Source organism: Macaca nemestrina, unplaced genomic scaffold (assembly GCF_043159975.1).
Source record: "Macaca nemestrina isolate mMacNem1 unplaced genomic scaffold, mMacNem.hap1 Scaffold_564, whole genome shotgun sequence".
Classification (NCBI taxonomy): Eukaryota; Metazoa; Chordata; class Mammalia; order Primates; family Cercopithecidae; genus Macaca; species Macaca nemestrina.
Genome location: NW_027257735.1, coordinates 20,516 through 35,221, shown reverse-complemented (window position 1 = coordinate 35,221; position 14,706 = coordinate 20,516). Strand labels below are relative to the sequence as shown.

Below are 14,706 nucleotides of genomic sequence, written 5' to 3'. Positions count from 1 at the left end.
ATACCACCCTGTTCCCAAATCCCCGATCCATTTCAGAACTACTAGTAAAATCATCAGCTATAGTGTCATGGACTTTTTGGAATCCTTAAGCCTCAAATCCAATGGCTCAATATGGTGGAGCTGGAAGGGAGTGTGGGGTAGAGGCCAGATGAGGGGTAAAGCAGGAAAGGCTTGTGAGAGGTGGGATTGGGTAATATAGATTACTTTTTCTTCCTTTGGGTTTTCCAACCCTCCCTCCACACCGAGGAACCTCATCCCACAAAAGCACGAATGAGAGATGCCTGAGGTATTGATGACTTTATTATTCTGCAGGTACATGTCCAGGGGCCCAGCCCCTGGGCCCAGTAACTCAGCTACTCTTTGTGGTCTTCTTTGTGGCTTTCTTTGTGGGCTGCCACGCCCATCTTTATCACAAGTATGAGGAATTCCTGGAAGTTAATTGCGCCATCGGTGTTGATGTCCAACTCTTTGAACCAGGCATCTGCACCCTTTTTCTGTCAAGATTGAGGAGCAGAAGCCAGAGTTTAAAGATCTCAGAGACAACCAAGGCGTGGCCATCTACAAAGGGCAGCAGGGAGGACCGCTGGCCCAGGGCAGCCCCAGGACCAGGCAGAGAGCCCCCACCACACCAGCCCCTCCTCACCCTGATATACAGAGGACACTCGGTCTCTAGCAATTTCTTCAGGTCATCCTTGTAAATAGCATGGTAATTCCCCTTTATCAGGGAGTACTTGTGGTAGACGTCGATGATAGAGTTCAAGGCTTTCTCCAGATCGGTCAACATGATGCCCACGGACTTGCCTCACCTGAAAAACAGAACTCTCTTGGGAATCCCATGGCAGGGAGTTTGCATCTGCCCAGGGCAGTAATCAGAAGGTTCATGCCCCAAGCGATGGCCTTGTCCTGGCCTGCACTCTCCAAATAACCAAACCAGCAGATGGTTATGGCTCTGGTGGGAAGGAGGGGATGATAGGGATACAGGTGTGGGAAGGGGAAGGGTCCGTTCACACAGAGGCATATGCACACACACGGGACCTGTCGACTTTCCTTACCACCCCACCCACTGCCCAAGAAAGGTCCAGCCTAGGAGACAGTGTGCCCTTACCCACTGGAAGGTGCTGGAGGATGCACTCCTTCCTTATCCCTGCTTCGCTCCCCACCTCCAGGAGTATCTTTGCTCCAGACCTCCCTGAGCTTTCTCTCTCTACTCTCAGGAAGGCCGCTCCTCTTTCCTGACCCTCCCCAAGGGAAGCCCAAAGTGTGGGGCCAACCCAGACAGTCCCACTTACCAGGTCTTCTGAAAGACAGCAGACAACAGACATGCAGAGCTGAGAGGCAGCTCCCTTTTATAGCGGTTAGGCTTGGCCAGCTGCCCACAGCTTCAGGCCATCAGAGACAGCTGCTCCCTGCCAGAGTTGCTACAGTCTCTGGTTTCTCAACCAGGTGAATGTGGCAATCACTGTGCAGAATGAAAATTTTGGGTGGGGAGGTAGGAGAAGCGGAAAGAGGAAGGCATTTGCTAGGCAATAGTGCCCAGAAGGAAAAAGCAGGAAGTGGGGCTCTTTTTCTGGGCTACTGACATCCACTTGCTTGATCCACCAGATTCCCACTCCCATTCCCTCTCCACTACTGGGACTGCTAATCCCCTTCTTTGTTGGTCAGGATGTACATCCCTGAAATTGAATTGAAGTTGAATGCATCATTTTGAGTGCATGCACTCAATGAGAACATTCCTTCATGGCTTCCATCAGAGTTTCCAAGGGTCCAAAGACGGCAAAAGGGTTGAGAACACTTGTCCTGGCTGATGGCTTTTAGTAATGAAAACTATTGTTCTCATTACTAAAAACTAAAACTATTGTTGTTGTTCTTTTTGGTGGGTGGGTGCTTTGTGAGGAAATGTGTTGTTGCCAAGGGCTATATCCATTCCTACCCTACTACCTACACTCCTCCACAGCTCTCCTGTTCTGGGAAGCTGGGGATGGACCATGCCATGGGAGATGGAGGCTGCTTGGGGTCCCTCTGCACTGCACAAGGGCCTGAACCTTTGCATAAACACAGCAGGGAGCCTCTCACCCTCTCTCGGTTAATTATTGTGTCTGGGACCCCAGGATCACAGGCTGAAGAGAGGAAGCTAACTCTGAGGTAGTGGAGGGGAGGGGTTCTTTGGAGAAGCTAGACATGCTTCATGCCTAAGAGGAGAAGAGGAGGTGGTCAATGCCCCAGAATTTCAGGAGAAACAAATCCTCTCCCCACCACTAACAAAATGCCACTAAGATTAACTGGCTTCCAACCCTGAAGACTGTGGTGTGTTTCTGTTGTTACAAAGAAAATATTTGTAAAACAAATATCTGATAATGGATTAATATCCAGAATATAAAAGAATCCCTATAACTCAACAACAAAAGACAAACAAACCAATCAAAAAATGGGGAAAAGACTCAAAATTAAGATATACAAATGGCCAATAAGCACATGAAAATTACTAATCATTAGGAAAACATGGAGCAGAACGACAATGAGATACCACCTGACACCCACCAGGATGACTACTACTTCTTTTAAAACCCAGAAAATAACAAGTGTTGGCGAGGGCATAGAGAATTGGAAGCCGAATGCACTGTTGGTGGGAATGTAAAATAGTGCAGCTGCAACGGAAAACTGCAAGTTTGTTCCTCAAATAAATAAACACAGAATTACCACATGATCCAGTAATTCTGCTCCTGGTATATATGCAAAAGAATTGAATGCAGGGAGATTCAAACAGGTGCTTATACCTTCATGTTCATAGCAGCATTATTCACAAGAGCCAAAAGGTGAAAGCGACCCAAGTGTCCCTCAACAGATGAATGGATGAAGAAAATGTTTTGTGGGGACGTGTGTTGTTGCCAAGGGCTAAATCCATTCCTACCCTGCTGCCCACACTCCTCCACAGCTCTCCTGTTCTGTGAAGCTGGGGATGCACCATGCCCTGGGAGATGGAGGCTTCTTGGGGTCCCTCTGCACTGCACAAGGGCCTGAGCCATTGTATAAACACACAGGGAGCCTTTCACCCTCCAAAATAAATCCAGCTCTCTCTGGATGTGAGCCACTGGAGACCCAGCACAGAGTCCAGCACACACGATAACAGCAGCCACAATCACTGATCAGAGCAAATCATGGCAAAATACTAGTTAACACTCACTGGGCATTTCCCACGTCCAGGAACTATTCTAAGTGCTCACTTAGATTAGTTGCATTATTTGCATTGATCATTTAATTCTCACACTAACCCAGTGATGTATGTACTATTACAATGCCTATTGTACAGATGAGGAAACTGAGCCCCACAGGGAGACTTAGTAATTCAGCGTATCAAATGATTGAGTGACTCATGATGTGATGTGACAGCATCCACTTCCTATTCCCGCCTGTAATGTCTTTTGTCCCGGTAATGTCCTCCTCACCCTTCCTGATCCAGCTCAGGCATCATCCGCTCCAAGTCCATCCCTGATCTGCCTGCCTTCACGCCATCAATGCAGAGTTAATTCTTCTCTCCTCCACACTACCCAAATCCTTACCCATCACAGCATTTGCCCTGCTATGTTATGATTCATTTGTTTATTTTCTGTCTTTTCTCTGGGACCAGGAGACCATTTAGAAAAGAAATCACATTTCTTTTCACAACCCTAGGGCCTGGCACCTACTAAGTGTTCAATTAATACTTATTGAGGGGATAAATGAATACAAAATTAAGTTTGGCCTTTCCCTTATCCAAGGCAGAAATTCTCTTTATCACACTCAGCCATCTTAAATCATTTCTGGAAGAAGGCAGGGTATCAATTCATCAACCAAATGCAGTCTAACTTCCTTGACAAAAGGTGAATCAAGCTCTTATAGGAAAACAACGCCATATCTGACATGACAAGTTGTCAACCAAGGATCCACCCTTGGTTAATACCTATTATTCACCACGTACTGTCCTATGTGACCTGGCCTAACAGGACCTGCCTCAAAGCACCGCATCATATTTTCAAAGTATTTTGCATCCACTGACTCATTTGATATTCCCAGAAACCTTGTGATGTGGACATTACAAGCATAATTATCCCTATTTGGCAGATGGGGAAACTGAGGCATAGGGCATTACTCCAGGTCCTTTCTCAGGTCCAGTGAGGGAGTCCCGAGTGGTGACCTCCTCCCCACACCATGTACAGGTTGATCGGCAAGATCATGGAATGTCGCGCCCTCCCCAGAAACTGTGCCCCTGGACAGACAGCCTTGGGTGCTTTTGGGGCAGCAGGAGCCAGGCTGAACTGACCTTGCAGCAAAAGGTACCAGGACTTGGGTAAGCATGTGGGGGGAAAGGCAGAGGCTGTAAGCAGCCTGGCGGACATGGGGCAACCTAGAGGGAGCAGAACCTGGTCATGTTTACAGGAAAGGGCTCAGTCCCTGGGTGTGTCCCAACAGACCTGACAGGCCCAATCCTGAGGCCAAGGAAATGAGGACAGAGCAGGCAGAGCTGGTGAAGAAACCCCCAGAAGGGGGCAGGAGAGGGGCAGGGAGGGCTCAGGCTGGGCGCCCCTGCTTCGTACTCAATGCCTGTGGAGCCCAGCACCTCTCAGGTGAGACCGACATTTCTCCCCTGGGCCTGGAAGAAGAGTGGCCTAAGTAACTCAGGCAATGGTCTTCATGCCTCTAGACACAGCCAGGGGCCTGCGGGAAGGAGCACAGATCCAGGTCATCAATTCCAGTCCCATGGGCTCCAATTCTGCATTCCTTCCCCAAGCACCTGCTGAGCGTTTATGGGGACGCTGAGATCCTGTCTCGGTGGAGAGTACGAAACAAGCACAGTGCAGCAGAAGATGCCCCTCCACAGGAGAGAATGAAAAGGGGAATGGGGTGCAGACATCTCCCAAGGAGGGTCCTGAAAGGCAAACTAAGCTGATGGCAAGTGTGGGAGGGACAGCAGGCCAGGTCTGGAGCAAACGGGGGCAAATTCTGCCCCAGAGCCTGACTGATGAGAAAAAAGGTCTCCAGCTCAGCTCCAGGGACAACCCACCACGTTTGGCGCAAAGGACCAGATGGAGAGGGAACCAGACCAAGTTTCTTAAGTGACCCTGCAGTCCTGTGCACAGGTGGTGCATCACCTTCCATCACTCTTTCAAAATCCATGATTTCTATCTCAGTAAGCTCAGGACACCGGTTCCCAGACCAACCCTCAGAAGAAAACAACCCATTAAAATGGGCTCTGGCAGTTCCTGAAGGCAGAGGAGACCCTCCCTAAGAGATTCTGCATTAATTTCCTGATGTCCCAGGAGAGAGGAAGAGGAAAAAGAAACAGAGCAAGTGCAGGGGCAGGTCTCAGGTGGGTGGTGTCAGGGAGGACACCGGAGGACTTGGATCAGTGGGTCATGAATAGCCCTCGGTCAGAAGTAAGCCTCACATCCATCATCATGTTGTAGAAAAAAACAGACTCAACCCTCCTCTCCTCCAGGAAGCCTTCCTGGGTTGACTGTCACCCAGGTTCTACTCATTGCTGTTCCCTTAACAGGTGTCTGTGGTTCTGCCAGACTGGATTGTTGGCTCAGCTCCTGTCAGTGTCTGACTCAGCATGTGCAAACCCAGCACACAATTTTCCCTGCAGACTGGCTCCCACCCAGGCACTGAAGTCCCATGCCAATCGCCAGCGCCTGAAACCTCCAGCTCATTCTGGATCCTCCTCTCCCTCAGTCCTTGCCCAGGTCCGGGCTTTGACATTCTGCCTTTTCTGATGCCTCCTCGCTTCCGTCCCCATGAAGCTGTTTACCTCTTCTTCACAGCCTCCAGCTAGCCTCTGCAGGTCTGCTCTGTCTTCCTCCACCCCAAACCCCCACCACTAGTTTCCTAAAGCAGAGCTGGTCCCAGGGCCCTCACCCCTTCCCCACACTTAACAACTCAGGATCCCTTACCAAAAGGATACCGTCCAAATTCCAATGCTCAGTTTTCAGGGACTTCCAGACTCTGGTCCTAACCCACCCATTCAAGCTGACTTTCTACTCTTTTCTCCATGAACGCTAATTTCTGAGCAAACTTTCTGTTGCTCCCGGACATACTTTATGATTTTCTACTGTTGTTCCCTCTGCTAGAAATGCACCTGCCTCCTTATCCTGGTCTCGTCCCAGGCTCAGCCCCACCCTTGCTCGCCGATTCTTGAGGCTCTCTTTCAGAGTAGGGATGCTGTCAGAGGGGCATGTTAGTTCACCCCTACCCTCACCCCGTGCTACCACCTGCGTGGTGGGTGAGTGAGTGACCATGGATGAGGCCTCGCTGTCTATCTCCCCAGGAAAGGAGACTCTTCCTTCTCAGGCTGAACACTGCAGGTGGGGACTGTCTCCCCATCAGATGGGGCCCCCTGGAATCAGACATGGTGTCTCCCCCATCAGATATAAACTCCCTAGAGGAATAAGCTGTGTCTCCCCCTCAGACAGGGTCTCCCTGGAGATATAAGCTGTGTCTCCCCTTCAGACAGGGGCTCCCTGGGGATAGGAGCGTGTCTCCCCCCTCAGACAGGGTCTCCCTGGAGATATAAGCTGTATCTCCCCCTCAGACAGGGGCTCCCTGGAGGTAGGAGCGTGTCTGCCCCCTCAGACAGGGGCTCCCTGGAGATAGAAGCTGTTTCTTCCACTCAAACAGGAGCTTCCTGGAGGCAAGGGCTATTTCATTCATCTAAAATAGATCTTTCCCAGGTTGGGACTGAAACTTCTTTTTCTGGATTGTAGGTGAAGCCCAGAACCACATACTGACAAATCCTTGGAAATATGTATGAAATTGCTTTATTCTCTCTCACACGGCTCTCCTTTCCACAGACAGGTACAGACATGTGCACACACACACAGACACACACAGCTGGGTTCTCCTTTCAGTTCCTGATAGCCAGGCCACACCTCCTCCTGGGTCAGGCTCCGGTGGGCAGGAGGCTGCCTGAGCTCCCTCTAGTAGAGGCTGTGTCGAGCACAGTGGTGAGCGCACAGCTGCCGGTGGTACTGCAGGTGGTAGTCCTTCACCAGCTTTCCCAAGATGTAGAGGAACTCATCGAAGCAGATCTGGTTGTCCTTGTTCTTGTCTGCAGCCTGGAACAGTTCTGTGATATAGTACGGCTCCTTCCGGCCCTGAGAAGCAGGCAGAGTGTCAACCACCCACCCAGGCCTGCAGCCCACCTGCCAGGCTCCCCACAGCCCACTGGGAGGGGATGGGGTAACTGTGGCCTGGCCTTGCCTGCAAGGGCTTACAGGAAATGACTCCTCACTCCAATAGTCAGTGACTAGGACTCTGAATGCTGCAAAATCAGGCTCAAGAGACAGGGGCATGGTGGGTGCCCCCATAACCAAGCCTGGAGCCAGCTGCATGTGTGCAGACAAAGGAGGTAAACTGGGCACCACTGATGGTTAACTGTGTTCAGTGCCCAGGCAGCCCTGGCATCCCAGACAATTTTGCATCCACCGGCAGCAGCTGTTTATGCCTCTCTTCACAGCTGGGCTGGAGGCTCCTCTGGAGGGACATCCCAGCCAGGGCTTCCTCAAGGCAGGGCGGTGCCTTCCTCCTCCACACTGGGAGCTCCCCAGGAGCAGAGTCGACCTGGCCCTCAAGTCTGCATCCCCAGCGCTGCTGCAAGGCTAGTGCCCAGGGGGTCAGAGGTTTGCATGCCTGTGCATTTGCCTGCTTCGGGAGCAATTCCCAGGCAGAGGCATAGCATGCGAACCTCTGACCCCCGGGCACCGGGCCCACATAGAGCGCAGAACGAGGGAAAGGACAAAGCCAGGAGCCCTGGAGCTGTCCAGGTTGTTCCGAGGCAGGTGGCCCAGATATGGCCCTGAGGGCTGAGAAATGGGGATCGTAGAGGAGAGGAAAGACGCATTTGAGCTGGAAGGAACAGCATGAAGAAAGTCACAGGCCAGAGCACAGCACAGGGACAGAGCGGGAAGACACGAGGTGGACATCGGGAGCACTGGGCAGGGCAGATGAGGCAGCTTTCAGCAAGATTTGGCTGGTGGGCATGAGGAGCCAGTGTGAAGCCCTAGAAACCATTTGGGGGAAGCAGCTGTGGGCAGGTTTGCAGCCTCTGTCTCCTCAGGGCCCACCCCCACCACCTGTTCCTGTGATCTTAACTGTTCCACAAAGCTGGTCACCCAGAGAGGAGCTGGAGGCTTCCCGCCTGGGACAGGCTCTCCCAGCTTCTCTCACCTCGGCCCACCTTCCCCAGGGCTGCCCTGTGTCCAGGGTCTGTCCCCAAGGGCCCTGTACCCTGGTGGGGCTTTGAGTCCCATGAGTGCAGGGTCCGGGCCGTCCTGGTACAGTTTGCCCTAGAAAGGACAAGGTTTCCTGGAAACAGGACCACCCACAATCACTTCCCCCTCGCTCCGTCCCTCTCTACAGCCCTCAGAGTAACACTCCAGTAAGCAGAGGCAAGGCTGGGGAGACGGGAAGTGACCAAAGAAGAGCGTTTTCCTGGATGGAGTGGCCTTGAGTCAGGATGGACCAGAAGTCCTCTGGAGATGACAGTCCAGACACCCCGGGGCATGGCTAGACAGGAGCACCCCACACACACCCTTGCAGGCCTTGCAGGTCCCAAGGAGCCCAGTAATCATGGGTCTGGGTCTGATGACAAAGAAGATGGGCAGGGCCTGAGGGCTGTCTAAGCCTGGATTTGGGAACTGGGCCTGTCCAGATCTGAGAGATTCTGGGGACAGGAGGTGGAAGGGGAAGTAATATTTCCTAACCCCACCCCACCCTACTCCTACTTTGGTTAGGGGGGCCACCGCAGCTCCTGCTATGCCTCCCCCATGCATGGGAGCAGGAGGCCCAGGCTTGTGCAGCCCAGGAGAATGGGCTAAATTCAAAGGGCTTGGAAGGTGGCATGGGGTGAGGGGCAGAGGCACTGCCTCGATGAGCCTGTGGGCAGAGGGGAGGTGGAGGGCCTGTACTCAGGAAGTAGATGGGCAGAGGCATAAACAGGTTTGGAGTTAGGACTGAGTTCCAGGAAATCAGCTAAGTTTGGGCTGGAGGGAGGCCAGGCAGGGAGTTCTGGGAGAGGGAAGGACAAGAAACACAGCTGTGCTGGGGCCACTCCACTGTGGCCACAGATCCCACCATCCCGTGAATTAAAGATTCTCAGGGCCAGGCACGGTTGCTCACACCTGTAATCCCAGCACTTTGGGAGGCTAAGGCGGGTGGATTGCTTGAGGCCAGGAGTTCAAGACCAGCCTGGCCAACATGGTGAAACCCCATCTCTACTAAAAATACAAAAAATTAGCCAGGCGTGATAGTGGCCGCCTATAATCCCAGCTACTCAGGAGGCTGAGGCACGAGAATCACTTGAACCTGGGAAGCGGAGGTTGCAGTGAGCAGAGATTGCGCCACTGCACTCCAGCCTGGGCGACAGAGTCAGGTTCCATCTCCAGAAAAAAAAAAAAAGATTCTCATGAGAGACAGCGCCCTCTGTAATAACCTCAGCATTTGCTTTCAACACTCACTTGCCACCCCAGAATCCACCCTGTATTGGTGCCCGGGCCCCACTTCAACCCCCACCCTGATCCCAGACCCTGCGTACCAAGCTGTCCATGAAGCGGGGCACGTTGTCCACGAGCAGGGCCTGCAACTCCTGCAGGGACAGGGTCTCCACATCGCCTTGCCGGGCTGCATACTGGTGGAAGCAGTGGATGATTTGGAAGAGGGATTCCTCCACTGGGGTGTCTGTCATGACTAATGGGCCCTGGCCCCGGGCAGGGGGCAGACGTGGAGGTGCAGGGGTGCAGCAGCCGGGGACAGTGGGTGGAGAATCTGGGAGGAGAGAGCAGCACCTTGTCCCAGCCAGTCCACAGCAGATGGTGCTTCCTCCAAGAGCCTTCTCCCTCTTGTACCTGCCCACATTCCCACACCCAGTCTCAGGCCACCAAGACCCCTGCACTCATCCGACCCCGTGCAAACGTGACTCAAAGTCGCTGCCCTGCAAGATGCTTCCCTGAAAATTCTCAAGACAGGACTCTGTTTGCTGGGACTGAGGGGTTCCTGGACACAGGAGCTGCATCCTCCTCCCTCCAACCTACCCCAATTTAGCAGATGCCTCAAGTCAAGAATGGGGAGAAACTAAAGACTCTGAAGCAAGTCAGTGTTTGTGTTGTTTTCCAATAGAAACACTTTTAAACCCTTGAAAAGGCAGAATCCGCACTACCATAAGCTGTCTTGTGCGACAAACAATATTAGAATAACCACACTATGTGGAAAACTGGGCCCTGCTCCTGAGCGATTGTTTTCTTTCCCAGTTGAATGTACAGGCAGCAAGTGGATCCCACCTGTCTTCCTGCTGCCACCACACTGTGCCACCCTCTCCAAAGGGAGTCCCCATGCCATCAGCACCATCCCTTCAGCCCTTACATCCCACGGCCCCCCCGGAGCCTCTGTGCCGCTCCTCTCTGGTGCCCTGATGCCTGTGACCTTCCACTCCCCACTTCCTGTGGAGATGAGACCCCAGTTTTCGGGCGACAAGATCTCCCTGTCAAGTCAGCGGTGCTCCCTGGACTCTGCAGATAGGAATCAGGACAACTGCTGCTTCCACCGCTCGTGGAACCAGCCTGGCACCAGGTGAACACTTTATACAAATTATCCCATATCCCACGTAACCCTCACGCGGACCATAGGAAGCAGGCATCATTACTCCCATTTTCCTAAGGGAAAAATGAAACCCAGAAAGGATGAGCAATTTCCCCAAGATCACACAACCGATCTACCTGGAGTTTTGCTCAAACCCATGTCTTTGGGAACAAGCCCAAAGGCTTGCTTTCAGTTCAGGTCCTACACCCCGCTTGGGCCACAATTGTACTGTTAGGATGTCCATCCACACTGTACATGTTCTCTAAAACAAGTAAGCTGTACCCACCTCTGCTTTTTAGAACCTGCACAGACCCAACACAGACCCTCACCCCACAATTCTCTTGGAAGAGGCACTGACCTGTCACTGTTGAGGTGAGGATCCAAAACCACAGATCCAACCTGTAGTTGATCCCAGAGATTCCCCAGCGCTCAGGCAGGAGGCAGCTGTGTGAGCCGGGAACCCACCACCAAGCCCCACATCCCACCCATCCTCAGCGCCTCCAATTATGGCAGCCAGTGTTGTGATGCTTCACAGGTCCTTCAGCAGCAGGACTGAGCCTTAATTGCATTTCTCAGGTGACATCACAACACTTAACTTGCTAAGATTAACTCAACCAGTTTCAGGAGCCCACATCCCTGGGAGCAGGATCTGAAGCATCTAAGAATCACAAAAGGTCCCATTATCGTCTCCCTGCCTCAGAGCTTGTCCTCCCACCTCCAGGGCTTGGGTGGGGTCAGACACACACTTAACTACATCTCCCTGGGGTGTCCTCCCTCAATTAGCGAACCCCCAAACTCCACCGTCATGAAGCACATTCATTCCTTCATTCATTCAAAAAACATTCTTGAGTGCCTCCAGTGTGCCAGGCCTTCTGCTAGGCAATATGCATCGGACACAGGGCCAGCTCACAGGGTGGGGACGTGTGAGGGGACAGTCACACACTGTCACTAGGCACGTGGAAGCCAACTGAGTGACACAGACAGGTGCTCCAGGCACCCAGAAAGGAACACCTTCCGCCTGGGGAGTTGAGGGGGACTTCCTTAGGGAGGTCATATTTCAGCTGCGACTGGAAGAGACATTTTGAGTTGCACGGAGGAAAGGAGGACCAGGCGCTCCAGACAGAGGACACGGCACAGGCAAAGGCCTGGGGTTGCAAAAGAGACAGTGTGGCGATTCCTCAAGGATCTAGAACTAGAAATACCATTTGACCCAGCCATCCCATTACTGGGTATATACCCAAAGGATTATAAATCATGCTGCTATAAAGACACATGCACACGTATGTTTATTGCAGCACTATTCACAATAGCAAAGACTTGGAACCAACCCAAATGTCCATCAATGATAGACTGGATCAAGAAAATGTGGCACATACACACCATGGAATACTATGCAGCCATAAAAAAGGATGAGTTCATGTCCTTTGTAGGGACACGGATGCAGCTGGAAGCCATCATTCTCAGCAAACTATTGCAAGAACAGAAAACCAGACACCACATGTTCTCACTCATAGGTGGGAACTGAACAATGAGAACACTTGGACACAGGAAGGGGAACATCACACACTGGGGGCTGTCAAGGGGTGGGGGGAGCGGGGAGGAGTAGCATTAGGAGATAAACCTAATGTAAATGACGAGTTAATGGGTGCAGCACACCAACATGGCACATGTATACATATGTAACAAACCTGCACATTGTGCACATGTACCCTAGAACTTAAAGTATAAATAAAAATAAAATTAAATTAAAAAGAGTGCGGCCTGCTCAGGGGATGGAGTCCACAGGGTGCACCATAAGAAGTTAGAAGAAACAAGGCTGGAGAGGCAGGAGGGAGACAAGACCGGAAGACTCTGTGCCAAGCTGTAGCTGGGACTTTATCCTATCCAGCTCATAGTCTGTCAGTGGAGGCAGACATCTAGTCAAAACTCCGAGGTACTGTACTTAGAAAAGCACCACAGACTTGGTGCCAAACATGCACCCCCACCTCACAACCCCCACCACCCACGGCCAGGGCAAGACTGTGATACACAAACAAGAGAGGAAGCTAATAGAGGATTTTTTAAATCAGTTGAGTGATGGATGGGAGGTGAAAGAGAAGTGGTAGAACCAGATTTGTTCATTAGTAAATCACCAACTGCAATGTGGAAGTCACCCTACTCTTAGGGGGCCAGACCTTCAGGCTCGACATCCTTACAGATGCTACCTGGGCCCTTGTGTGAGTGATGGGTGGGGTCCCCTCTGCCAACTCACCCCAACACAAGACTTCTCCCAGCTGGCCCCTTCTACTTGGCCCCATTTCACCCCACACAGCTCTCTTGGGAGGGCCCGCACAGGCTGATGACTGAGTCTTCCAGAAGGGGGCGCCAAAGGACAGGTCATCAAACCAGAGACTCCATCTATGCATCCCTGAAGGTTGGAGAGAAAATCATAGGTAGATACTGGAGCCAACAGCTTTTCCAGTTTGCTGAGTGAGCCTTATCTACTCAACATAGTGATTTCCCCAGCAAACAAGTGCTTCATCAATACACTTTGTTTCTAAACTAAAAACATGACTTGAATTTCTCAGCATTGCCAAGCTAAAGCCACAAAAGATTGCACTGAATTTTTTGATTCAGCCAGCATTACCCTGGCAATTTATCCCGAAACAGTTAATTAAGCAGATGTTAAAAACAATAATCAGAAAAATGTCCACCATGGCAATGTCTATAACCAAGAAACAAAAATAAAAACACAACCTTAAAACTATCTAATTAACAAATTTGGTATACCCATGTGGTTCACCATTGGACAATTGCTGGATAATAGCTTGTTGTTCAGCAGAAACTTCATTTCTGACCTATGGCTGGGGATGGGGGGCAGACTGCACTCCTTTTCTCCCTACCCTCTGTTCACTCTGGGAAAAAACAACCCCCTACACCATGCCAATACCCAGTGATGATCCCTTGCACAGCTGCGCTGTAACTGCACTTTTTGCTTGATGTTATGCTGTGAACATCTCACATGCTTAATCAATGCTAGCCTGATTTTTAGCGAGTACATTGCGATCATCTGTTTGCATTTATCAGAATTTGTCTTATGAATCCATTATTGTTAGACATTAAATTACTTTTATTTATACATTTTAATGTCAACTCTTCCTTAATGTTTATCAGAATTTTGCCACGTGTTAGGTGCTAGGTGCCCCTGTGCTAGGTGCTGTGGAGAAAGCAGGTGGAAATGAATTGAATAACTCATAGTCTGTAGGTGGAGACAGACATCTAGCCAAAACTTCAGGGTACTGTACTTAGAAAAAAGCCATAAACATGGTGCCAAACATGCATCTCCCATGTCATAACCCAACCACCCATGGCCAGGGCAAGATTGTGATCTTGACAGACACAATCTTCATGTCTTTCCAGTGCGCAGACCAGTCACTGAAAGCAATGTCCTGTGACATCCAGAAGCCAGTACAGCAAAGGAGTAGCGCTTTCTGGTGAAATTGAGAAAGGAGGTTATCTGAAACTGGTCCTGAAGCACCCCCACCCCCGCTCCTGCTGCAACCAGGGTTTTAGACACCTCAAAGATTGGAAATACTTCAAGAAGGATAATATTCAATTTCTGACTAAGACAGCGGTGAGGTGGTGGTGGAAAGGATCAAGTAATTACCTTAAAAAGTAAAGAAATGTCGTATGGTACTTGACGATGAAGCGGGTTATACTGATGGCATATTGAGGGATTTTTGCCAGTTCTCACCAGCATATACCTATTTGCTTCTCTCCAGACCTGTATTATCTTTAGGATTGGAGCAACTTGATATCCCAGTCAACAGCCTCAAGAGTATCTGAAATGTGTGTTAGATGGGCTGTGCTTGAAGGGGGAGCTGCTAGATGCATTAGAACCCTCACAGAGAATGTGATAAAGAGAAAGAAAGGGTGCGTTATTGCCGTGTAGAGAATAAGAGTAAGATTCTAGCATAGGGAGTCCCTAGGCTGCTTCTGTAGGACCAGGAGGCTGCTGGAGAGTGAGAAGATGATTAACAGTATTAAGTTCTTCTTCTTTGCTGAGCACTGCCCCATTACATCCACCCATTCATCTTGTCTTCTTAACAATTGCTGAAGAAG

The 14,706-nt window shown here is 50.8% G+C and overlaps 2 protein-coding genes across 4 annotated transcripts; both read right to left on the bottom strand.

Annotated features, from left to right (window-relative positions):
• Nucleotides 1-282: 282 nt before the first annotated feature.
• On the bottom strand, nt 283-1,389 carry LOC139361525 (protein S100-A8). Of its 2 annotated transcripts, none has more exons than XM_071090112.1 (3): nt 1,290-1,389; nt 644-806; nt 283-494 (listed from the first exon to the last, which is right to left on the bottom strand). In XM_071090112.1, exons 2-3 carry the CDS (start codon nt 782-784, stop codon nt 354-356), a joined length of 282 nt encoding a protein of 93 aa, XP_070946213.1. In that variant the 5' UTR covers nt 785-806; nt 1,290-1,389; the 3' UTR covers nt 283-353. The 2 variants fall into 2 exon arrangements, with proteins under 2 accessions (XP_070946213.1, XP_070946214.1); XM_071090113.1 differs by lacking the exon at nt 1,290-1,389 and adding an exon at nt 1,106-1,128.
• Nucleotides 1,390-6,774: 5,385 nt separating this feature from the next.
• LOC139355395 (protein S100-A15A-like) lies at nt 6,775-13,185 on the bottom strand. 2 transcript variants are annotated; one of them, XM_071090115.1, is made up of 3 exons: nt 12,857-13,185; nt 9,566-9,795; nt 6,775-7,088 (listed from the first exon to the last, which is right to left on the bottom strand). In XM_071090115.1, exons 1-3 carry the CDS (start codon nt 13,008-13,010, stop codon nt 6,951-6,953), a joined length of 522 nt encoding a protein of 173 aa, XP_070946216.1. In that variant the 5' UTR covers nt 13,011-13,185; the 3' UTR covers nt 6,775-6,950. The 2 variants fall into 2 exon arrangements, with proteins under 2 accessions (XP_070946216.1, XP_070946215.1); XM_071090114.1 differs by having other exon boundaries at nt 6,775-7,127; nt 12,857-13,041.
• Between the last annotated feature and the right edge of the window lie 1,521 nt (nt 13,186-14,706).

Bases quoted from the DNA above. Each gene is read 5' to 3' on its own strand.
- LOC139361525 (XM_071090112.1), bottom strand. From the start codon at position 784: ATGTTGACCGATCTGGAGAAAGCCTTGAACTCTATCATCGACGTCTAC. The intron at 495-643 runs GTGAGGAGGGGC...CAATCTTGACAG, and splicing joins AGTGTCCTCTGTATATCAGG to AAAAAGGGTGCAGATGCCTG.
- LOC139355395 (XM_071090114.1), bottom strand. From the start codon at position 13,010: ATGCATAGATGGAGTCTCTGGTTTGATGACCTGTCCTTTGGCGCCCCC. The intron at 9,796-12,856 runs GTGAGTTGGCAG...CTCTCCTCCCAG, and splicing joins GGGAGAAGTCTTGTGTTGGG to ATTCTCCACCCACTGTCCCC. The intron at 7,128-9,565 runs GTACGCAGGGTC...CCTGCTTCTCAG, and splicing joins CCCGCTTCATGGACAGCTTG to GGCCGGAAGGAGCCGTACTA.